The sequence below is a fragment of a genome, unplaced genomic scaffold (genome assembly GCF_019419815.1).
Source record: "Pyrus x bretschneideri cultivar Hongxiangsu unplaced genomic scaffold, Pyrus_bretschneideri_v1 Contig18, whole genome shotgun sequence".
NCBI lineage: Eukaryota > Viridiplantae > Streptophyta > Magnoliopsida > Rosales > Rosaceae > Pyrus > Pyrus x bretschneideri.
In genome coordinates, this window is record NW_025999479.1 from 4,050,585 (window position 1) to 4,075,769 (window position 25,185).

The following is a 25,185-nucleotide window of genomic DNA, read 5'->3' on the forward strand; positions in this document are numbered from 1 at the left end:
CCAAAAAAAAAAAAAAAAAAAAAAGAAAAAAAAAACATTTGATAACATTTGAGGCTTCCCGATCTAATTCTTTATGTATTGATTGAAGGTTGTAATTCCTAAATTAAACTATAGGAGCTTGACACCTTGCGGGGACCGAGGGGTCCTTCTAACCTAGACTTGGTTCTTACTAATCGCTCTAAGGAGGAAGAAAACTTGTGGTTGATGACTAAACTTGGAGGCCCTTGTCTTTTGTGCCCGCCTTGTGTGGATAAGAACGTAAGACTACAATAGTAGTTCAACAACCAAATGTAATGAGTAGTTTAACTCGTCTAATCTTTCAATATCATTCTTTTTTGCTTGTTAGTCTTCTAATTTCACCTCTGGTACTGATTTTGTTACGTCTTCAATAGTATAAAACCGATTTTCTTCAACCCAACAAAACAAAATGGATAAATGCTTTGCACGTTTTGGCAAAAAGATTATTCAAAACAAGAGAGAGAAGAATATCAAATGATTTGATTGGTGATCTACAGAACGGACATGGCATGAGGAAATACTAATTTATAAATTTATGGCAAAATAGGTATATGCTGCAATAGGTCAATGAAAACTCAATAAATTGGAAAAGCGTAGTCAAGTACTGTTTTGGCCCTTCTCCCCCTTGGCAGGATCGGTAGTATCTGACCCAGTAAGTAGTGCCTTCTCAACATCTTCCTCCACTTCCTCCACCTGCAATTAAATATATGAGACATCATATCACCATTCACCAATAATGCACCAATATTGTACTTATGAACTACATACAAAGTGGCAAAATGTTTTTAAAAATCCAAAACAAATAAGTAAAATTTTGTGATGGAGTAGTAATTAATCATGGAAGTTGATTTTCACACACTTTTTAGTCCGTTACACATTTTTCTTTATTTGTGGTCATAAATAAATCAAACGAAAATAATAGATATAATTACATAAAGTGAGTGAAAGAAGAAAAGAATATGTTTATCATTTCCCTTAATTATTCACCTTATGAATGACGTCCTTGGCTAGCTCAGCTTTCTTGACTGCTTCCTCAGCAAGATGTTCAATGGACTCCATTGCGTCTCTAAGCTTGGCATCCTCAGGAAGCTTGTCTTCTACTTGCTCAGCCACCTTCTGTACTTCCTCAGCTAACTCTTCCACCACCTCCGTCACAGATTCCACTGTGTCTACTGCCGTGTCCACCTTGCCTAATTAAATCACCAAATTTAATCATCCCTAGAAGCTTAATAATCTAGGGAATAGAAATAGCGAAAATAATATAATGGAAAATTAATGATAATTAGGCTTGGAAATGTACTTTTAAGAGCCAGCAAGGGTCCCCATTTGTGTCTCAAAGAAGGTATTATGATTGTCAACATTAATCCCACAATCCAGTTTTTCCTGCAGGAAGGCCAAAAGCACCAGAGTCAATATGAAAGAGGTGCTGATTAATATTGCCACCGTGTGACAAGAAGTAAAGTTATATAGAACACAACTATTTCCCCGTCCCTCAGTGTAGATTAATTTAAAGTAAAATATCGAACGGATCATAAAGATCGCAACTAATAAACCGAATCATGGGAAAAAAAAATTAATAACCTCACCAAGAAGATAATGGAGAATCATCAGCAGAAAGTTGAGCATCTGGTTGAGATTTATCTGATGCATGAGTCACCCTTTAACCACAGCCAGTTTTTGTGACAATTTAGATACGCAATAAGTGAAAGATTTATGCAGAAAAAGATATGCTCAAAATATGTATAATACTAGTGAACTGAAGCTTACAAGGTGACTAGTTTCTGATGATTTCTTCTGATCGATTGATGATCACATGGGATTTTGGTGAATGATGATCTTTGATATGCAAAACTGGTATGGAGGAGTTGGGACTTGTGGAGGATAGGCATGTAAGGGTACTGGAAGATATTGATGGTTGCCATAGATCAATTCCGAAAGGAGCTTTTCTAAGAAGAGAGAAGAACAAAGAAAAGGAAGAACACAGATTAGTTAACACAGCACCTTTTACTAGACAAGAAACTCTTCTTTGAGGGGAAAAAAATAATGAAACGGTACAAGTTTTTATTTTTTTTAATTATGGGGGATAGATGAGGATGTTTTTGGGATCTTCTTTGTGAGGATCCCTAAAATTACTTTATTGTGTCTATTCATCAAGTACATCGTGTGATTAATTTTCATCATATACTATTTGTGTTTAATTTTAAATAAAAAGTTCAAAATAATCGAACACCAATGGCTTTTAAAGAACACTCCAATACAAGCAAATTGAAAATCTTTTAGCCATTAAGAGCGTGGTGATTCAGTATTTAATCAAATTAGTCACCATCCGTGACTTAGAAAAAAAAGTGGTATTCTGCTGATAAAACGATTAGGCAAAAGATAAAAGTAATTGGTAGCTACTATCTAGTTCAGTATGAGCTAATAATATTTCAAGGGACTTGAATCTTTCATGTAAAGGAGAGAGCATTTTCACATTGCCCCCATAAAAATAGTGGAAGAGAGAAAATGATAGATATGGACCACACCGTAGAAAATTTAGTAAAAAGGGCCCCCTGTCCATCAGTATTAGGTAAGAACAGTATATATATCCATAATTCATATTTTAATTCGAATAAGCACATGGATACCATGTGGGATAATGATAAAGTGGTTTTCGTATTTAATATTGATAATGCTTAGAAGACTAAATTTGTAGATATAATTTTAGAAACTAAAAGATATGGAAGTTGAAGATTGATTTATAACTTAAATTTTGTTTAATGTGCTCATTTCTTTTGGTGATACATCATTTAGTTTGTAAATTTTGTCTTTAAATTTGGTCTCTCTAGCAGTATTCATTAATACCCAGAAGCTTTGTTTTTTTTTTTTTTTTTAACAAAAAAATATAATATATTTGCACTAAGAACTGTGCTATTCGTGCGAAGCCGCTATTATAATAATTTGGTATCATAAATTGAACTTAAAACATCTTATTTACAAATAAAAAAATTCTTTATATATAAAGCTAACAACTCCTTTTGGGGTCAAAAGTTTCACCACAAATTTTTGGACAAAAATGCTCCCAAAACAAAAAATTTCAAAAGCAACCCAAAATAATGCAGGGGTATTTTCATCATTTTAACATTTTTTTAATAATTAATTATTTTTGTATAGTTTTTTTTTTTTAATTAGTACCTCACAATAGGCTAACAATAATGTGATTCAATCAGTTGTTCATTAAATATTATTTTTTTCTATTTTTAAACACGTTAAAAACATCTTAAGAGAAGTGTAATGCCGATTATAATAAAGGTCTTTCGCACGCGCATAATAATGTGATTAAATTAGTTGTTAAGTGATTGTTTTTTTTTTTTTTCGAACAAACGATATTATCTACACTAAGGGGCAGGGGGTGTGTGATAGCCCATCCCAGACTTTTCGTACCGTAAGGGTGAAATGATGGCTTTGCCCCAAGTATGTTTGTTTCGTTGTGTGGTCGTTTTTGGAATTTGGCTGGCTGTTTTTGGACCACACACGCACCCACACACTTTCATCCCCATCTTCTTCCTGTCCCAAGTCCTTCTCTCTCTCCCTTTCCTATCTTCTTCATACAGACAACACCAGAACCATTGGAAATGTTACGGATCGAGGAAACAAATTACATATTTGTGCTCGTGAGGGTTCTTAGGAGTTCAACCATACCCATTTCAGGTAAGGGAACCTTTGTTTTCACGTCCAACCCGAGAGGTGTAAATCAGGGTACTATTCATGCACACGTTAATTCTTGTGTTTTTGGGAATTTCAAGTTTGTAGGAAGCTTGGTGAGGTTCCTAGGAGGCTCGGGGTGGTTCGTTTGAAGGTTTTGGACGTCGGGATCGTGAATTGCAGGTTTGGCCGGTTTTGGTGGAGTTTTCTTGGCGAGTTCCATTGGTTTTAGTGCTTGAAAGTGGTCAGGATTTGTTCATCTAGTTGTAAGCTTCATTTTGGTACCAATTTCGTGAAATTTGGATGAAAAACGAGTGAGATACGAAGTTTGGAAGTTTTCCCGGTTTTCCAGAGACGGCGCCAGAGTTTGACCAAAGAAGACGACGAAATATGCCGTCAGTTTGAACGGAATATTCCTAACGGTGTTAACGGAATTTGTTAGACTTAACGGAATATTCTTCACGGCGTTAACTGACGCCGTCAGTGTGCCAGGCACGTGCCTGCGTGTGGACGGCGCATGTGGCCGTGCCTTGGCCAGCGCATGGAGGCGTGTGCGGTGTCAGAAAATTATTTTAAAAATATTGGGATGTTCGTGAGGTTGAGTAGATCACGTTGGTGTACTCACACACCCCATTTGAGCTTTGTATGAGAAGTTATTTCGTAATGTTGGTTATGTACTTTAAAATTAACGTTTTTATAGTTGTTTCGCATATAGGTGAGACCTATCCCAAGGACAAGCGCATTCACTCGAGACAAGGGGGTTACGACCCTTCTACATAGCAGTGAGTGGGCTTTTGGTTTTCCGTATATACCTATATACTTATGATTTTCCCAGAAAATGAAATGAAACGTTTATATGTTTTAAATGCCATGAACTGCAATTGCATATTTAGTTATGCATTAGTAGTTGTATATATATGTGTGTTTGGTGATGCGGACGCACAGGTAAGTACCAGGTAAGTTATGGTTTATGTTTGTGTTTAGTAGTGAATTGAGATGCATAGAGAGCTCATAACCTGCACCCCGGTGTTAGTGCTTCCACCCAGAGTAGGGCACAGTCCTTCACGTGATGTTCACCTTCTACACCACACGCTCATCTTGGATCCAAGTTAGGTGCACAGTCCTGTCGTATAGACCACTTTAGGTGGTTCCGACTCGTAGGTGACCCGCGATTATTCGCTCAGTCTTCACGTGATCGTAGCACTTAAGCGTACTTATTTACACCCAATATTGTCGTACAGACCACTTTAGGTGGTTCCGACTTGTGTGCAGGTATAGTTAGTGAGTTGTGGATTTGAGCTCTAGATTCAGCCGTACAGGTTACGTTAGGTGACTCCGGCTGACAGATTTCATGGCATTGAATTGACATTACTTGAGTACTTGCATTTCTATATAGTGGCATCGACATGACATATTTCTGAGCATGATTTATATATATGTGCATACTCTATTTTCTGGGAAACTATACAAGTTTTATGGCGAGGGGTTAGTACTTTTGATATTGAAATGATTTTGAAAAGCTTTGTTTTTGCCCATTCACACTTTCTGTTTTGAGCCCCTCCAGGTTCTAGTTTGGATAGCTTTGTTGGTGGCTCTCGAGGGATTCATGGCATATCTGACAGATTATCACCAATGTAAGACCACCTTTGGGTGTATTTATTTAGTATTGTTTCTCCCGGACTACACTAGGTCTTCTGTGCTCTGAACATTGTTTTTCACACTTACGCTTGCACATGTTTATAATATACCTTGTGTATAGCTAGGTTTGTATTTATTCATACTATTATTATTATTTTTAGCTTCCGCACTGTACACGTGGTTACGTCACTTCCACGTGACGGCCAGCATGCCCTGATCTCGGTCGGGGTGTGTCAGTTTGGTATTAGAGCGTAGGTTTGGCAGTCCTGTACTTTTGTGAGTATTCTAATTGTTTTGGTGTCTTCTGTCATAATTATGCCACCTCGTCGGGAACCACGTCACTCCCCTGAGCCTAGTTTCCCCGATGTAGCTCAACTGGGGGAAGCTATCGTCACCGCTATTCAGTCGGCACTTCGCCCTCCCCAGAGGACTCATCTGGAGACTATGTACAATCTGAAGCTGGATAAGTTCGAAGGTAACGAGGGTTTTAAGGGAGCGGAGCGGTGGCTAGAACATATTAAGAAGACCTTTCGTGTTCTGCATAATCAGGGGAATCTCCCTGTTGAGAAGTGGGTTGAGACGACATCTTGGTTTTTGGGTAAGGATTCTGCATCCTGGTGGGAGCAGGAGGTTCGTCGTTTATCCCCAGAGGAGAGGACTAATTGGAAGGTGTTCAGAAAGTTGTTCAGGAGTAAGTTTGTGCCTCCTGAGTCTATAGACTGCAAAAAATAGGAATTCACTGAGTTGAGGCAGGGGAAGTTGACGACGAACGAGTATTACCGGAGGTTTACTAATCTGTCTCGCTATCATTTGGATGTTGTTGGCAATCCGGCAGAGATGCTTCGTCGTTTTCGTTTGGGCACTAAGAAGAAGTGGTGTTCGATGACGACTACTACCCTTTGTGACACCTACCAGGAGTTCTATGAGATTCTGTTGAGGATTGAGGATTCCGAGAACATGCCCAGCGAGAGTGAGGAGGAAGAAAAAGATGGTAACCAGAGGAAAGATGACAAGGGTAAGGGTCATGCGTCTCTCGGACCTTGCAGGACCCAGAGCTTTAAGCGGGGTGGAACCAGTTCTAGTTCTTCTAGCGGTGGTTTTAGTGCCACTGGTCAGGGTCGTGGTGGTAGATTTGTTGGATGTGCTAGAGGCCAGAGACAAGGTGATGCTAGTAGAGGACGAGCTTCGGTTTGTCGCAGATGTAATAATCGACACTTTGGAGAGTGCAGGAGAGACAGCGGTGGATGCTTCACTTGTGGACAGATGGGACATCGGGCTACAAATTGTCCCCAGAGTCAGCAGAGGCCTCAGCAGACTTTCTTGCCACCACCTGCACCGATCCAGCAAGTTCATAGTCCTAGTAGTTACGGGTAGATGGGTCGTGGTGGTGCTTATTACTATTAAGGTGATGTTGTTCCTTATGCCTCAGGACAGTACCCATATCCCCAGGATCCATATTCTCAAGGTGGTTATCCCTAGTATTCTGGTGGCTATCTGTCGTATCCTCCAGTTCCAGCAGGTGGGTCTCAATGGTATCAGGGAGGACAGCCTCAGTAGGGAGAGATTGCTGCGAGTAGTGCAGGATCTTCGAGGCAGTTTGGTCAGCCTAGTCAGGGGCGTAGTGCACAGAGTCGTGGTGGCCAGACGAGTATAGGTCGTGGTGGACGGCAGCAGACCCAGGGGCATATTCACAATATTTCTCTGCAGGATGCTCAAAATAATCCAGACCTGATCATGGGTACATTAAATATCCTTGGTTATTTTGCTAGAGTATTAATTGATTGTGGTGCTACACATTCTGTGATTTCTCATACATTTGCTCAAGTGACGCAACCTCACCCTACACCTCTAGGATATGATTTAGAGTTTGCTATGCCTAGAGGGGATAGATGTATTGTAGATTATGTGTATCCAGGGTGTCTAGTGATGGTGGAGGATGTTATTATGCCAGCTGATCTTATCCCGTTGGATATTGTTGATTTTGATGTGATTTTGGGCACGGATTTGTTACATCTTAATCGTGCCAATATTGATTGTTATGGGAAAATAGTTACCTTCCATCGTCCTGAATTACCTGTGGTTACTTTTGTGGGCGAGCAGAGTGAGATGAGACATGGTGTTATTTCTGCTGTGCTAGCGAAAAGGTTGTTATCGAAAGGTTGCCAGGGATACTTAGCTCATGTGGTGTTAGACGATGCTGCTCCTAGTAATGTGGAGGATGTAAGGGTAGTCAGACATTTTCCTGATGTTTTCCCTGAGGATTTACCTGGTTTGCCGCTAGACCGAGACGTGGAGTTCACCATTGATTTGCTTCCAGGTATTAATCCTATATCTTTGACTCCTTATCGTATGGCTCCTGCTGAGTTGAGGGAATTGAAAGTTCAGTTGCAGGAATTAGTGGATAATGGTTTTATTCAGCCTAGTACTTCACCTTGGGGAGCTCCAGTGTTGTTTGTGAGAAAGAAAGATGGAACTTTGAGGTTATGTATTGATTACCGGCAATTGAATCGAGTAACGATTAAAAACCGTTATCCATTACCGCGTATTGATGATTTGTTTGACCAGTTTCGAGGTGTTTATGCATTCTCCAAGATTGACTTGAGGTCTGGATACTATCAGCTGAAGATTAGTAGAGAGGATGTCTCTAAGATTGCTTTCCGGACTCGTTATAGTCATTACGAGTTTCTAGTTATGCCTTTTGGATTGACGAATGCGCCAGCTGCTTTTATGGATTTAATGAATCGAGTATTCCAGCCATATTTGGATAGATTTGTTATTGTCTTCATTGACGATATTCTGGTATACTCTAAGTCTAAATCGGAGCATGTTCGACATCTTACTTTGGTGTTGAAAAGGTTGAGGGAACACCAACTGTATGCTAAGTTTAGCAAGTGCCAGTTTTGGTTAGATCAAGTTGTATTTTTGGGGCACGTCATTTCTGCTCAAGGTATCTTGGTGGATCCTCAAAAGGTGGCAACTATGGAGAAGTGGGAGCAACCACGAACCGTCACTGACGTGAGGAGTTTCCTTGGTTTAGCAGGGTATTATCGACGGTTTGTTAAGGATTTTTCTGTGATTGCTTTACCACTGACAAGGTTTACGTGGAAAGATGTTAAATTTGAGTCGGATGATAATTGCGAGCAGAGTTTTCAGCAGTTGAAGTATTATCTCACTCATGCACCTATTTTGGCACTCTCGGACGATAATGGTGATTTCGAGGTTTATAGTGATGCTTCCTTGAATGGTCTGGGATGTGTGTTGATGCAGCATGGTAGGGTAATTGCTTATGCCTCACGACAATTGAAACCTCATGAGTTGAATTACCTTACACATGATTTGGAGTTAGCGGCCATCATCTTTGCATTGAAGTTGTGGAGACATTATCTTTATGGAGAAAAATGCAAGATCTTTACAGATCATAAGAGTCTTCAGTATCTTTTCACGCAGAGGGATCTTAATCTTCATCAGCGGAGGTGGTTGGAATTGCTTAGTGATTATGATTGCATGATTGATTATCACCCTGGTCGTGCAAATGTGGTAACTAATGCACTTAGCAGGAAGTTTCAGGGCCGTATCAATGCGTTGTACACTAGTCGCGTTCCTCTTCTGGCAGACTTAAGATCCACGGGAGTGAGGTTAGAGGTAGGAGATCAAGAGGTGGCTTTACTTGCTAATTTTCAAGTTAGGCCAATTTTAGTTTATCGTGTGCTTGAAGCTCAGGTAGCTGATGAGGAAACTCAAGAAATAATCCAAGCTCGAGATCAAAGGAGGATGAGAGACCTCAGAGTTTGTGAATCGAATGGCATGCTTATGCAGAAGAGTAGGATGTTTGTGCCTAATAATTTGGATTTAAAGAAAGCAATTCTCGATGAAGCACATATCTCAGCTTATGCTATGCATCTAGGAGCTACTAAAATGTATCATATCATTCGACCATTTTATTATTGGTTGGGTATGAAGAGGGAGATAGTTGAGTATGTTAGTAGGTGTGCTCTTTGCCAGCAAGTTAAAGTTGAAAGGAAGAAGTCGTTTGGGTTGTTGCAGCCGCTTCCTGTTCTAGAGTGGAAATGGGAAAACATTACTATGGATTTTGTGTACAAGCTTCCGCGTACGCATAATGGTTTTGATGGTATTTGGGTGATTGTAGATTGGCTTACTAAGTCAACACATTTCATTCCAGTGAGGGAGAAGTATTCTTTGGGCCAAATAGCGGAGTTGTTCATCTCGAAGATCGTGAAATACCATAGTGTTCCTGTGAGTATTGTTTCAGATCGTGACTCAAGATTTACTTCTAAATTTTGGGTGGCGTTTCAAGAAGCTTTGGGTACGAGGTTACTTTATAGTACAACATATCATCCTCAGACGGACGGACAGTCAGAGAGAACCATTCAGACATTGGAGGATATGTTAAGATCTTCGCTGTTACAGTTTGGCGATGCTTGGCACAAGCGGTTGGATTTAATGGAATTTGCCTACAACAATAGCTTTCATTCGAGTATCGACATGGCACCATTTGAGGCGTTGTATGGTAGATCTTATCGTACACCCTTGTGTTGGTCAAAGGTCGGAGAAAGAGTTTTGGTGGGCCTGAAGATTGTTGAGGAGACTACTCAAAATGTTCAGGTAATCAAGTCTAACCTGAAAGCGGCCCAGGATCGTCAAAAAAGTTTAGCGGACCGGCATGCTACGGACAGAGTGTATGAGGTTGGCGATTGGGTGTTTCTGAAGCTTTCACCGTGGAGAGGCGTGGTACGGTTTGGAAAGAAGGGTAAGCTGAGTCCCAAGTATATCGGACCGTACATGATTACTGAGCGAGTTAGTGAAGTGGTGTACAGACTTGAGTTGCCATATGAGCTGGCAAAGGTGCATAACGTTTTTCACGTGTCTATGCTTCGACATTATGTTGCGGATCCATCCCATGTGATACCTCCTCAACCATTGAAAATTAATCCGAATTTGACTTATGATGAGGAACCGGTGACGATTCTGGATTAGAAGGAAAAGGTTTTGAGGAACACGACAGTGAATTTTGTGAAAGTTTTGTGGAGGAATCACACCGTGGAAGAAGCTACTTGGGAAACTGAAGATTGGATGAGAGATTTGTATCCTCGGTTATTCTTTGATCGCTAGTGGTTGCTATGAGTGGTTGTTATGAATTTTGGGACAAAATTTTTTTTAAGGTGGGTAGGTTGTGACAGCCAGTCCCAGACTTTTTATACCGTACGGGTAAAATGACGGTTTTGCCCCTAGTATGTTTGTTTCGTTATGTGGTCATTTTTGGAATTTGGCTGGTTGTTTTTGGACCACACATGCACCCACACACTTTCATCCCCCTCTTCTTCCTATCCTGAGTCCCTCTCTCTCTCTCCCTTTCCTATCTTCTTCGTACGGACAACACCAAAACCATTGGAAACATTACGGATTAAGGAAACAAATTACATATTTGTGCTCGTGAGGTTCTTAGGAGTTTAACCATACCCATTTCAAGTAAGGGAACCTTTGTTTTCACGTCGAACTCGAGAGGTGTAAATCGGGGTACTGTTCATGCACACGTTAATTCTTGTGTTTTTGGGAATTTCAAGTTTGTAGGAAGCTTGGTGAGGTCCCTAGGAGGCTCGGGGTGGTTCGTTTGAAGGTTTTGGACGTCGGGATCATGAGTTGCAGGTTTGGCCTGTTTTGGTGGATTTTTCCCGACGAGTTTCCATTGGTTTTAGTGCTTGAAAGTGGTAAGGATTTGTTCCTCTAGTTGTAAGCTTCATTTTGGTACCAATTTCATGAAATTTGGATGAAAAACGAGTGAGATACAAAGTTTGGAAGTTTTCCCGGTTTTCCGACGATGCTGGAGTTTGACCGGAGAAGACGACGGAATATTCCGTCAGTTTGGACGGAATATTCCTAACGGCGTTAACGGAATCTGTTAGACTTAACGGAATATTCCTGACGGCGTTAACTGATGCTGTCAGTGTGCCAGCGCGTGGGCGACTCATGTGGCTGTGCCTTGGCCGGCAGGTGGGAGTGCGTGCAGTGTCAGAAAATTATTTTAAAAATATGGGAATGTTGGTGAGGTTGAGTAGATTATGTTGGTGTACTCCTACACCCCATTTGAGCTTTGTATGAGAAGTTATTTCGTAATGTTGGTTATGTACTTTAAAATTAACATTTTTATAGTTATTTCGCATATAGGTGAGACCTATCAAAAGGACGAGCGCAGTAACTCGAGGTAAGGGGGTTACGACCCTTCTACATAGCAGTGAGTGGGCTTTTGGTTTTCTGTATATACCTATATACTTATGATTTTCCCAGAAAATGAAATGAAACGTTTATATGTTTTAAATGCCATGAACTGCAATTGCATATTTAGTTATGCATTAGTAGTTGTATATATATATATATATATATATATATATATATATATATATATGTGTGTGTTTGGTGCTGCGGACGCACAAGTAAGTTATGGTTTATGTTTGTGTTTAGTAGTGAATTGAGATGCATAGAGAGCTCATAACCTGCACCGCCGGGGTTAGTGCTCCCGCCCAGAGTAGGGCACAATCTTTCGCGTGATGGTCACCTCCCACACCACACGCTCATCTTGGATCCAAGTTAGGTGCACAGTCCTATCGTACAGACCACTTTAGGTGGTTCCGACTCATAGGTGACCCGCGATTATTCACCCAGTCTTCACACGATCGTAGCACTTGAGCGTACTTATTTACATCCAATCCTGTCGTACAGACCACTTTAGGTGGTTCCGACTCATGTGTAGGTATAGTTAGTGAGTTGTGGATTTGAGCTCTAGATTCAGCCGTACAGGTCACGTTAGGTGACTCTGGCTGACAGATTTCATGGCATTGAATTGACATTACCTGAGTACTTGCATTTCTATATAGTGGCATCGACATGGCATATTTCTGAGCATGACTTATATATATGTGCATACTCTATTTTTTGGGAAACTATACAGGTTTTACGGCGAGGGGTTAGTACTTTTGATATTGAAATGATTTTGAAAAGCTTTGTTTTTGCCCACTCACACTTTCTCTTTTACGCCCCTCTAGGTTCTAGTTTGGATAGCTCTGTTGGTGGCTCTCGAGGGATTCACGGCATATCTGATAGATTATCACTAGTGTAGGATCACCTTTGGGTGTGTTTATTTAGTATTGTTTCTCCCGGACTGCACTAGCTCTTTCGCGCTCTGAGCATTGTTTTTTACACTTACGCTTGCACATGTTTATTATTTACCTTGTGTATAGCTAGGTTTGTATTTATTCATACTATTATTATTATTATTTTTAGCTTCCGCACTGTGCACGTGGTTACGTCACTTCCACGTGACGGCCAGCATGTCCTGATCTCAGTCGGGATGTGTTAGGGTGGGCTTAGCCTCACAATGGACTAGAAATAATGTGATTAACTCAGTTGTTTATTAAATATTATTTTATCTATTCTTAATGTAAATTCAATAGAATGTAGATGGAAATTTAAAAACCGATTTTATTATTTAAATTCAGTTGCTTTAATTGGTTTGTGAGGGGTTTTTTCTAGCATGATCAAAGATTTTTTATTTACTTATTGACTTTCCTTTTGTCAATTCATGCATATAAATAAATTTAAAATGTGTAAGTAGAACGAAGCACGCTGTGATTCAAAAAATGTCTTCTGCATACGTGTGAGCACGTGCATGAATGGTAGTATTACTAAAACACACTGTTAAAAGCCTACATATCTAAAGTTACTCTTGAAAAATTTGATAACAGTCATATGACTTAAAGTCAATGCATTTTCAGTCCTTAGATTACACCATCCCACTATTTGCAATTTTCTTATACAAGCCTTACTAAAATATGAAATCTAAGCACAGGACCTCAAGTGCAAATTTACTGTTTTTAACAATTTGAGCTATAAATCATTTGCTCTTCATCGCAATTAAAAGATGAAATTTATATCATATATGTACCAGTCAAACAAAGAATAGTTCATTAACATTAGTTCATTACTCTTAACATGAAAGTTGGTTTCATAACAATATTAATTCACGAACTCATCTTTATATCATATATGTGCCAGTCAAACATAGAATAGTTCATTACTCTTAACATGGAAGTTGGTTTCATAACAATATTAATTCATGAATACAACTAAAAAGAATTTAGCCTTATTTGGAGGTGACTGAACTGTAATGATCCAGTTGTTTTCTTCTATGGACTACAAAACTCAAACTTTACTCAATTTTTTTTTTATTTTTTATTTTTATTCTTCTGTAGTTACTTGTACATTTGGCTCGTCACCAACATCTTTGGTCTTCTCCTGCTTTATTCAGTGCTGACTCCATTAGGTCTCCCACTTGAACTTTTAGTGGCTTCCACCTGCACTTATTTTTAGACAAGAACTAGTTGAGCTATAGCCAACTTGATTATGATGTAAATCAAACGGTGGAGGATTGAAGATAAAAATGAATGGCAAAAATCCCGCAACAAGAAGAATAATGCCTTGCAAATTTGAACTTCGGTGTTTGATTTGGGCTCATTACCCGCTGTTTCAAAGAGAACAAGTCCAACTCACTACATTTTGTGATATAGTTTTTCTGGCAGAGTTCTATCATAATATCATTTACTATGGAAACAGCATTCTAAGATTTTATGACATATTCGGTATTTTGATAATTGTTTAATTTGTTCTTATTTGAACCATTGGAAAGTCTAGGGTTAAGAGGCATCTATAAACCACATTTAGGATGCTATGGTTTGTGTATCTTTTGCACTATCAATCAATAAAAGCTTCGATTTTTCCTCATGTTTTCTATGTGGATTCTACTTTACTTGTCCTTTAAGGGTATTGTTCCATACCCTCTTTTTGTCACATTGTGCCAAGTAGCACTTAAAGAAGGGATTCGCCCTATTTTCCATGACAATGATGATGGTCATGATAGGGACCCAGACGTCGATGGCCATGGGGTTGAACCTGTTACCGAGTAGATTTTTTATGCCATTGTTGCTTAGTTTGCTCAACTCACTCAATTGTTGACAGCCTTGATTAATCGTATTCCTCAAACCAACTGTGATGATGAGTAGCCGGTCCATGGTAAAAGGAGGCCCTCAACATAGAAATGCTTAAGAGGATAGCGAAAGAAAATCAGAGGAAGAACTTGCGTAGCCCATCCGAGCGTTGAGGAAGTGATGCAAGGTTTGGAAGGCTTGTCTGAAGTTGTAAGCAATATGAGCTCTTTATGAAAGTTGTAGATGTCTTCAGTGAAATAAAAAATAAAATATGTTTGTTGCGTTGAAGCAATCTAACCAAAAAATTAAAGTGTCTTAGGAACAAGAAAGTTTGACGTGATTGGTTGCCTGCCAAACAACAAAACCACTTCTATAAAGTATAAAAGTACCTACTTAGTTGCTTGCCAACCAATAACTGTTTCTTCGTAAAAGCATTACTAACAAGAAGCACTAGTGAGAAAAAATGCTTTATAGAGTAGCACTTTCAAACAAGTGCATAATTCGAAGTGTTTGTGGAGAAAAGTTGAAGCAATGGAATTTTGAATTTCCTCAAGTGGAGTTTGCCTAGAATAATGTTGTTCGTAGAGTCACAAGAAAGTCACCATTATGTATAGATTATACCTCAGTTTCTAACCACGTAGATGATTTGGTGAAGTTTTCAAATCGGACATGAAGTTGGCATAGTAGCAGAGCATATGGCGGATGATGTGCATACAACAAAAGAGGATATTAAAAGTTAGAGAATACCCATGCGAAGTACAAGGCTGCCGCAGATAAGCGTGTGCGAGCACTTTCTCCTACAGCAGTGTCTTGTATAATTGGTTGCACAAACTCATGTGACCAAACAATTTCTGATTGGTTTTTATTTTTTATTTTTTATTTTATTATTTTATTATTTTTTAACTAATACTTTATAAAGTTTACAATTTTGTTCATTTCAAGTAGTTTTTAAACCGCACATGGTTGAGATTGTTGATTACATCAGAGGCATTTGGATCTTAAAACGGCAGAAAGAGATCAAATTATGAAGATTTTTCTCAAATAGTGCAATTTTCAAGGCGATTATACAGAAGATAATGGCAATTGGTAGCTAAATTCAATGAGCTAGAGCTATTAGTAGTTCACAGGATGATGTGCCGGAGAGATAGCCTTTCCAGCTTTCACATTTCTCCCTTTACCAAAACAAAAACAAAAAGTCTCCCTTACCAAACAAAAAGAAAAATTTTAATATTTCACCCATACTATTTATAGCGTGGCATGTAAATTATAGACATGGACCTCCTCCATACCAAAAGTATTTGTATGACATAAATACATAACTAGGGTAACTTTTTGTCCTAATTCAATGATGTGTCACCAATAAGAAATAAGTACGTTAATTGACATTTAATTTGTAATCCAATTACCTATAACCATATCATTTGGCTTACAAATTTAGTTTAAAATTTTATCTCCCTAGCATTCTCCATTAATTAAAGGTGGTGTTTCTTGTTTCCTTCGTCCCTCCTTAAAAAAAGCTGGTACTCATGAGTCATATTTAATTGCAGGATCTAGGAGCTAGCTTTGTTTTATTTTGTTTTTAGGCTTATGTTTAGCTACGCCTCCCGTAATTCTATTTTGACCTCAATTTGCCTCATGTACTTTAAAGTTACAATTTTACTCTCTAAAACTTAAAATTATTTTCACCTTGACATGTGAATTCTCTTTTCCCTAAAACATATAGGTCGCCTTCTGAAACACATGTGGGACCCAGCACACAATAAGATATGCCGCATGTACAATAAATTTGATTATAAATCTTTATTATGTGTTAACATTAAACAATTAAAGAATATTAAGTTCAGAAGAAATTGGAGAGTTGAAACAAATAAAAAAGAAATTGAAGAGACTAGTGCACCCAAAATCAAACTGATGAATCCATATTATACTATATATTTTACCCTATTCTTAGTATCAATCACTATTCTAAAAATCTCCGCCTAGCGCCACCTAGACCCCGCCTAGGCGCTTGGTGGTTAGCCATTGCCCTAATTAATGCCTAGGCGTTTGAAAGTTAAGAAAGGGTGTCTAGTCCTGCTAAGGCATCCGCCTAGATCGCATAGGCACCCGCCTAACCCGCCTAGGTTGCGACTCATTTAGACAGAAAATAGATAACTTTCATTTTGCATTTTTTTTTTTCAATAAATTGTAAGAGACTTGTTGAATTTTTAAATGAATACACATTATATGCATGTTCCTCATGTTTTCATTATGTTCTAATACTTCCTAATATATATGTCATTTTATTTTGTAGTTTATAATGAAATTATATATTTTTTAAGTATAAACAAATACTTATTTACATGAAATATAATAGATTTATTTAAATCTGTCTAGTCCACCTAGGCATTAGGCCCTAACTCGCCGCTTAACTAGCGCCTAGCATCTTTTAGAACCTTGGTATTAATTTAGTGGTTATTTTGTGAGAATTTTGATACTATGAATTGTATTTTCAATATAGGACTTTTGATTTCCGCTGGGCCAAAACATGGTCAAACGGATGAATTTTAGAGTGATTCTAATTGGAGGATGTTCGTGTGTTTCTCAGCTTGTTTGTATCAAAGTTTCTAATTTTTCTACCATGCAATTTATTTATGGCAATGAAATAAAGGAGTAGCACGCAGTATTGTCAATGTGATGTTTTGGGCTTATTTGGCCTTTTTGGACTCTAAGATGATGTCTTCTGGATTTAAGACCTTCTTCATTAATATTCGGCACATCTCAAGCTTTAATTCAAATCGTTTTGGACCTGTTTTGGAGCCTTGAAGATCCAGAAACGTGGGGTTCTTTACGAATGGGTAAATTTCCCAAAGTTAGAATATGAATGTATTTCCTAGTTATTTTATTCTATTATGTTTCCTAGTTTTTAGAACACCTTTTCTAGTAAGGATTTTGTTTTGTAGTAGTATATAAGCCTATTTAGCCCTTAGGGTTTTTGGAACGCATTACTTTAGAGAGGACTACTTTGGAGAATTCTGCTTAGTGAGCTTTTGACGATTCAAGTTTATTTTCAACGTGTTTTCTATCCATGTTCTTAATAATATTTTGTTTTATGATTGTTAGTAACTAATTTCCAACTGCTAGGGTGAGGCCACAAGCCTTAGCAAGAATATGTAGTCTCTTTTCAATTTGTTTATGATATTATGCATGTAGGTTTTGAATTATTAATCACCATGTTTGAAACTATGTACTTGTCTTGATGATTGGCTACTATTAGGATATTTAGAAAAGTAATTCAATGCAATTTTGAAGGAGGGTTGTCCCTAAAATTGACTAAGGCTTCTTGTAGTTAATATGCGTAACCTCTTAGGATGAACGACATGATTGCATAGTTTTTCAAAAGGTTTTCACAAAACTTAATGATTCTTGCATATTCACATTCGATCTGGACACTACAGATGGGTTGCATGTTTGATATACGTTTTATGTTGGAGGTTTCAAGTAGGACATAATTTAGGAAAACCTAAACTTTAAAATATGCATGTGTAGGTCATAATTAATTGGAAGAACTATGTATGATTGTTAAGGTGATGGCGGAACCCTAGTACTTAAATAGATTTTCAAAATTATTTTCTTTTGTTTTCTTTACTTTCCCAATTTATTTAATTGTTTTTAATTAAATTCGTTTTTAATATTTTAGGTTATAAAATCTAGGGTTGGGTTCGGTTCAAATCGGTTTGATTTTTTGCCAAAACACAAACCAAACTGAAATTTCGGTTCAATTCATTTTTTTTTTCGGTTCGGTTTTTTCCGTTTGGGTTTCTTTTTTTTTTTTTTTTTATTTCAAAAATTGAAATCTTAAATTTTAACATCTCCAACACAATCATAACATAAATATTCCAACTAGAATCAAAGACAATGAAAATAAACATTTAAAGTTCAACTAGAATTATAACCATAAAGGTTTTTTAATATTTTGGGTTTAAAGTTTAACTGTAAATAGATATCTTTTTAGAAAAGTAAAATTTTCTACCATTTTCTTCACACCTCAACTCTTAACTATGAATAATATAAAGAGCTGGTATAGGTTGGTGGATATGAGCTGAATTATTTTATCACGATAGTACGTACAATGAGAGCATTATCATACTCTAACTCACTTTGAACCAACGAGGATCATATATTGATTATGCTCTCCTTGTATGTATTATCGATCATTTAGTATTGTAATTTACTATTTAGTCGGCAGAAGTAATATCAAAAGTGAAAACACTTGATCAAAACCAATACATGATCACTGCATATAACAATAAGCAATGAAGTACCGAATAAGCTTACAAATACTTGGAGCAAGAAGCCAGATTAAACAAGAATAAAGAATTAACAGTATCGTGTCAAGAGTTAGCGCCATTTTGGTATCACTATTTTAGGTCTTGCTTTTTTATACGACTTCTTCCTTGTAGTAATAGGAAAAGTAGCACATGCATTTGGAATTTCTAATTTTGGGCAACACATTGGGCTTACAAATTGGGTTTAAAAAATAATATCCAAAATAAATAATTAAATAAATAAAAATAAAAAATATTAATTTAATTAATTCGGTTCGGTTCAGTTTCTAGACCACTAAAACCGAACCAAACCAAAAGAATTCAGTTCAGTTCAGTTTTTTCAATTTGGTTCGATTTTTTCGGTTTCAGTTCTGTTTGGTTTTCGGTTTTTTTCGGTTTTCGGTGTTTTGGACCCACCCCTAATAAAATCAACATTTTCCGAACTTTGTTTTCAAATAATTAATTAAGATTTGGTTTTATATAAATTATTTATTCAATCTGTGTGGAAAAGACATTACTAGAGCCAACTATACTACGATTACCTTGTACTCTTGCAAATATTTTTATCCCCACTTTTGTAGGTGGTAAAAATCCTATCGCAAACCCACTAAGAAATTAACAAATCTAAGGCAATGTAGAGCGAATTTTGAGTTTTAGAGAAACGGCTTTCAATTTTAAGGGGGCAAAATGGGATCAAAATTAAGTTTCACGGGACAAAATGGAGCGAACTATGAGTTTCAAGAAGTAAAATAACAAATTACAAGTTACAATGAGCAAAATAAGGTTAAAATCGAGTTTTAGAAGACGTAATTAAAAAGAAGCTTTTATTACATTACAAATCTAAAGGTTACTCTTAAATTCGAACAGTGATAGGACTAAAAGTCAAATGTACCAAAACCAATAGAAATAAATAAATAAAACCAATCGAAAAATTATAAAATAAATGATGAACACAATATTTACGGTTAGGGTTGACTAAATTATAAGGATCCAGCTAATTCATCTCTTATTTGAAAACCTCATATATGACATGTGTATCACTGGATTTTCTTTTCCGTAGCTACTTGTACATTTGATTCATCGCTAACATCTTTGGTCGCATTTCCTACATTATCCACAGCTGACTCAAAAAAGTCTTCCACCTGATCTTCTAGTGCTTCCGCCTGCGCATTGTTCAGGAAAAAAAGCTAGTTAATTATTAGCCACTACTAAGTATAAATTAGTGTGCTGTATAGAAATTGACGTCAATTAATTAGTTTTTATTATGCAAATTAAACTAATTACCTTCTCAATTAGCTGGTCTGCAAGGTGTGCATCTTTGGCTACTTCTCTGGCTATTCTTTCAACTACTTCAGAAGCAGCCCTAAACTTTCCATCAGCTGGAAGATGATCACCTATTTCATCTGCCACTTCCTCCACTTTTTCTGCCACCTTTTCTACCACCTCCACCACTGCTTCAACATTGTTTACAACCATGTCCACCTCCTCTGCACAGTCAAATTCAAACCAATTTTTTTTTATCAGAAAAATATGGTATAATCAAGGGATTCTTAAAAGTACTTGGTCTCTTACAAGGAATATTTTATTCGATTTTATCTCCATAAAATTTGAAATCAGGACCTGCGCTTACAATACTTACTCTTCAATTGTAGCAAAGGCCCCCATTTGTGCCTCCAAAAAGGTATAATTACTGAGAATACCATCCCTATCATCCAGCCTCTCCTGTTCAAATTATCAAGGGACATGTTTATCGTATAAATATATGGGGTTTTTGAACATTAGTCCTGGCAAAAGATTAAAATTTAAAAAAAAAACCTGATGCTAGATCAAATATTCAATTTAATCCCTTGAGTGTACTTTTATCAAAATTTACATTCAATTTTTGTTATATTTAATCTCTCGATATTAAATTCTAATTTTATTAATATGCACATATTTAGTTTTTTTAATTAGAAATGAACGTAAATGAGAAAATATTAAAAGAAATTTGTGATACAAAAATATATAAATACATAAGTGTACAGAAATGATTGTGCCAAAATATATAAAATTGACTTTTTTGTACCGAAATATTTGTACTTACATGATTAATTGTACCGAAATATATTATAATGAACCTAAATGTATGTACCGAAATGTATTATATTGAATTAATATATCTAAATGTCAATACCGAAATGTATGTACAGAAATGTACGTACCAAAATGGTATGTACCAAAATGTACGTACCTAAATGTCAATACCTAAAATGTATGTACCTAAATATCAATACCAAAATGTATATATGTACCTAAATGTATTTACCGAAATATAATATATTGAATTAATGTACCTAAAAGTCAATACTCAAATGTGTGTACCAAAGTGTAAGTAATGAAATGCATTATATTGACCGAAATGCATTATATTGAATCAATGTAACTACATGTTTGTACCGATGGATATACCAAAATATTCAAATGTATTAATGTACCGAAATGAAGAACATACAAAATTGTTATCAGAATATATATTATAAAAAAATTAGTTGCCTAAATGTAGACATTAAAATATATTATGATGAATGAAATAAAAATTAAATTTAAATGTAATTAATACATTAAAATAAAAATAAAAATAAAAAGATAAATAAAACAACAAAATATAACTAATAAATGATATGATTAAATGTGCTAGGGACTAAAATTGGATTTTAATCTTACATATGGTTATAATCTAAAACTCATCTTTTTTAAGGATTAAAATGAAGTTTTCTATAAATATATTAGTTGCAAAAAAAGAAACAGATCATAAAAGGAATCAATGAGAAATAAAAGGTCTGGTTGCTAATTACCAAGAGTCTGAATGCTCTACAGAAGGACTTTGATCTCCAGGTGATGTAGAGCTACTGCATACAATCTTATTCCGACATGGTTGGCTGCTAGTTAGAGACAAGAATGCAGGGTTGCTTCTGATACCTTGTTGGCATTTCCATGTTGATGATGATGAAAATGGTTGAACTACTACTCGAGGACGCTTCACAAAAATGCAACCGCGGGCCGATCGACTTAGATCAATTGATGTTGTGATTATTGACATTCGTTCTTCTCCTGATCACTCGTCCTCGATTAACAGTCCAAAAATGATTTATATCTCTCAAATTTGTTGTATGATGGAACTTTTTGCTAATGAGAGGCTTATATAGTTAATATTTGTTCAATGTGAAAATGTAGTCGAGGAAAGCACAAAGAAATATTCCAAGACCAGTACGAAACCGATGACTTTGTCTACGTACAAAGCCCCATGGTCAACTACGAGTTTCCCTCGTCTTTTTTATTTTAAACCAACGTGTTAAATCTTGTATTCATTTATTTAACAAAACATAATTGGTCAGCTTTTGTACAGAATTCCTCTTATGTCCCTGTTTAACTAGTTAATATATTCTAGAAGTCATAGGTTTGAGTGACCTTATAAGCACTTCATAGGAAAATAAACTCGTTACAAATAATGCTTTGCCTTGATCCGCAATATCCGATTCCAATTCCAGCTAGACGCTGAGATAGATTGATAGGTTTTGGAAGGCTGTCAAGCAATTTGATAATGCGTAAAGACAAAATATTTGGTTAAATAACGTCACTACCTTGTAAAATGGAAAACACGTTTATACCGCTCATATTTAAAATTATAATTGTTAGCATTTCTAAGAAAATCTCTGAATTTTTGTTAAACTATAATTATTTTAAATTGTCATCTCCAACAACACTCTTTATTTTAATAAATTTTGAACATTTCATTATTAACAATTCAAACCTAACCCACTCATTTTCTAAAACAATCTTCTCTCTTCCCATTTTTCTTGCTTAAGGGTTCACCGTTAAGCTTTTTTTTTTTTTTTTTTTTTTTTTTTTGTGAAATATCTAACTGATGAATAGTTTCTTGTAGTGTTAAAAATGACCGTCAGTTTTACTATAATAGAGACTCTTTTATAGAGTGTGTCAAATATGTGTTTTTTTTATAATTTATTTTTTTTTAAAACAATTTTAGTTGTTTTATAACATCTTTTAAAATATAAAATAAGAACGCGCAATTATTGGAATATAATAAGACCACTTGCATTAGGTCTTTTCAAATAATAGTAAAATTACAAATACGAGAAAACAAGTATAATGCTAAAAACATTTCATGCTTAATTGGTGCACAAATTATTTAGTGAGAGAAAACGACCATTCTTCAAACCCACTATTGAAACATCCAGTTGTTCAGAATGTAGTCGGTCATTGATTTCTAATCGCTATGTCCGATAAATATGATCAATATGTTGTTTATGTTTAACTCTGATCGGTTGTAATTTAAATTTAAATTCTAATCATTTAAGAAACGTTCTTTAATTAACTCAAAATTCAAATACCTAAAATGTTGGTGTTCACTTGCGAGAAGAAAAAACAGTGTGATCTTTCAAATCTACTTTGGGCATAAAGCAATCAAACAGATGAATTTTTTAGTAATTCCAATTGGAGCGGATTTGTGAATTTTTCAAGATGATTGTGTCAAAATTTTAAATTTTTATTCTAGACCATTTGACCGTTTTGAGTATTTTGAAGATCAAGATGACATATTTTAAGGAATCTTCCTTCCTTCCTTCCTTCCTTCCTTCTCAGAATTTGAAAATAAAACATTTTGAGTTAGAGAAGGGTTACTTGTTAGCCAACTTTTACTACCTACTACATACAATCCATCACATGTCACCTACATTTTCTCTCTCTCCTTTTTATCTTTTTTTATGTGTACTTTACCCTATGCAATTCACCTAATGAGAAGAATAAAGATTCTCTCCGGATCTTCTTTGTGAGGATCTCGAGAACTCTTTAATCGTGTTCATTTATTGTACATTGTAGGGTCAGTTTTTGTCAAATACTATTTGTGTTCAATTTTAAATAAAAAAAATTAAAATTATTTCTAACTGCACCATGTACGATGAACGGACATGATTAGAGGATCCCTAAGATCCTCACAGATCCAGAGAGGATCCTCATTAATGAGAATTCAAGGTTCATGCTTGTCAGTGGCAATACTGACACTGTTATTCTATCAAATTATCTCTTGTTTTTGTTCGTCTCAAAATTGGTTTCCACCGCACAGCCCTTGGTGCTTCCCATTTTGTTGTAGGCGTATCAACTCACGACCTAAGGCCAAGTTAGTAAAGAGAAGTTGGTGATTTTGGTTGCTCTTGATTTGATTTCTTTTAATGCGATTTATGACTATGGAAGGAACGCGTCCCGATTGAGGGTTCTATGTGCCTTGGGTGCAAGGACTTTAGAATATGCCTTATTCGTGACAGTGAAGTGAAAAGATTTTAATGGTTGATGTGGTGAGGTGGGATGTAGGGAAGGCGAATCGCATCAACCCTTCCGAACTAGTCAAAGGGATCAAATTGATAAATAATTACGTTAGATTACTCCTATTGCAAGAAAATAAAATTTCAACGAAATAAATTGCGAGAAATTAAATGTGTACGATCCAATCGATTAGGAAAGAGAGAGAGGCGGGGGTGAGCAGGGGAGTTGGTGAATGAGCATGTGTTAGAGTAGAATCCTCATCTCCGGCCGGAAAGGATGGATTATAGTCTAGTTGCTGAGGCTGGAAACGTCAGCCGCCCCCGCGACTACTTTTGGTGAAGTTCCGATTGCTTCCACTACCACACCACAAGCCCTTGCCGCTGCCTCCTCTTTCACCTGGCATAACCGTCTTGATCATCATAGTTTCAAATCATGTCTCGTCTTCATCATAGTCTAGGTCCTTCAGTTAAGCTAGAAAATTCTTTTTGTACGGGCTGCCCACTTAGGAAGTTTGATCAACTTCCTTTTTATGTAAATGATAATAATAGTGTTTCCTCTTCAATTTATGTTATAGATTCTGATATATGGATGTCTATCGCATTTTTCTTTAGGTGTTACTGGTATTATGTTATCCTTATTGATGATTTCTCACATTTTAATTGGACTTATCCTATGAAGCGGAAATCCGAAGTGCTAATAACGCACTACCAAAATTTTGTGGTCATTACTCGTAAATGATTTCAAGCTGCTATTCAACACTACAAAGTGACAATGAAATTGAAATATGTTAACAATGCATTCTCTACATCCGGTAATGAATTGGGAATCCTAATAACACATCTCTTACCAACATGGATAATGAAAAAAAGTTAAGGTTTCACTATAAAATTAATTGACAAAATAGAAGGTAACCCAACTTCTTATAAACTCTTGCAATAATTGGTTTTGGCTTACTAGTATCTCCAATAACGTAAGAAGTCTTTTCGCTTTATGTAATAATAACCATATTTTAGGATGTGAATATTCCTTACTTTTGTTGCACTCTGATACTTATGCTCTTACACTAATGTTTTGTAGTAAAGGTTCCGACCCGCTTACATGCTCACTTTTGTTTCAATTAACTCAATTTTTTATTTATTAGCATTTTTCCACATCACCTACACTTTATGGCTTCATCATCTTTCAAGTGTTGACCAGCACATCTGAACTCGGGAATACATGTAGAC

At 36.4% G+C, this 25,185-nt stretch overlaps 2 protein-coding genes across 2 annotated transcripts; both read right to left on the minus strand.

Annotated features, from left to right (window-relative positions):
- Nucleotides 1–478: 478 nt before the first annotated feature.
- Nucleotides 479–2,113, minus strand: LOC103955641. The gene is made up of 5 exons (XM_048582057.1): nt 1,786–2,113; nt 1,605–1,676; nt 1,319–1,401; nt 1,006–1,208; nt 479–711 (listed from the first exon to the last, which is right to left on the minus strand). Exons 1-5 carry the CDS (start codon nt 1,938–1,940, stop codon nt 616–618), a joined length of 609 nt encoding a protein of 202 aa, XP_048438014.1. The 5' UTR covers nt 1,941–2,113; the 3' UTR covers nt 479–615.
- Nucleotides 2,114–19,450: 17,337 nt separating this feature from the next.
- Nucleotides 19,451–21,806, minus strand: LOC125476242. Its single transcript, XM_048582110.1, has 4 exons — nt 21,478–21,806; nt 20,283–20,365; nt 19,928–20,130; nt 19,451–19,806 (listed from the first exon to the last, which is right to left on the minus strand). The coding sequence occupies exons 1-4, from the start codon at nt 21,720–21,722 to the stop codon at nt 19,681–19,683; spliced, it is 657 nt and encodes a 218-aa protein (XP_048438067.1). The 5' UTR covers nt 21,723–21,806; the 3' UTR covers nt 19,451–19,680.
- Nucleotides 21,807–25,185: the final 3,379 nt, after the last annotated feature.

Coding starts and splice junctions, on each gene's coding strand:
- LOC103955641 (XM_048582057.1), bottom strand. CDS start 1,940: ATGGCAACCATCAATATCTTCCAGTACCCTTACATGCCTATCCTCCAC. Junction 1,402..1,604: donor GATTCTCCATTATCTTCTTG/GTGAGGTTATTA, acceptor GCCTTCCTGCAG/GAAAAACTGGATTGTGGGAT. Junction 712..1,005: donor CCAAGGACGTCATTCATAAG/GTGAATAATTAA, acceptor ATTTAATTGCAG/GTGGAGGAAGTGGAGGAAGA.
- LOC125476242 (XM_048582110.1), bottom strand. CDS start 21,722: ATGTCAATAATCACAACATCAATTGATCTAAGTCGATCGGCCCGCGGT. Junction 20,366..21,477: donor GTAGAGCATTCAGACTCTTG/GTAATTAGCAAC, acceptor TAATTTGAACAG/GAGAGGCTGGATGATAGGGA. Junction 20,131..20,282: donor GCCTTTGCTACAATTGAAGA/GTAAGTATTGTA, acceptor TTGACTGTGCAG/AGGAGGTGGACATGGTTGTA.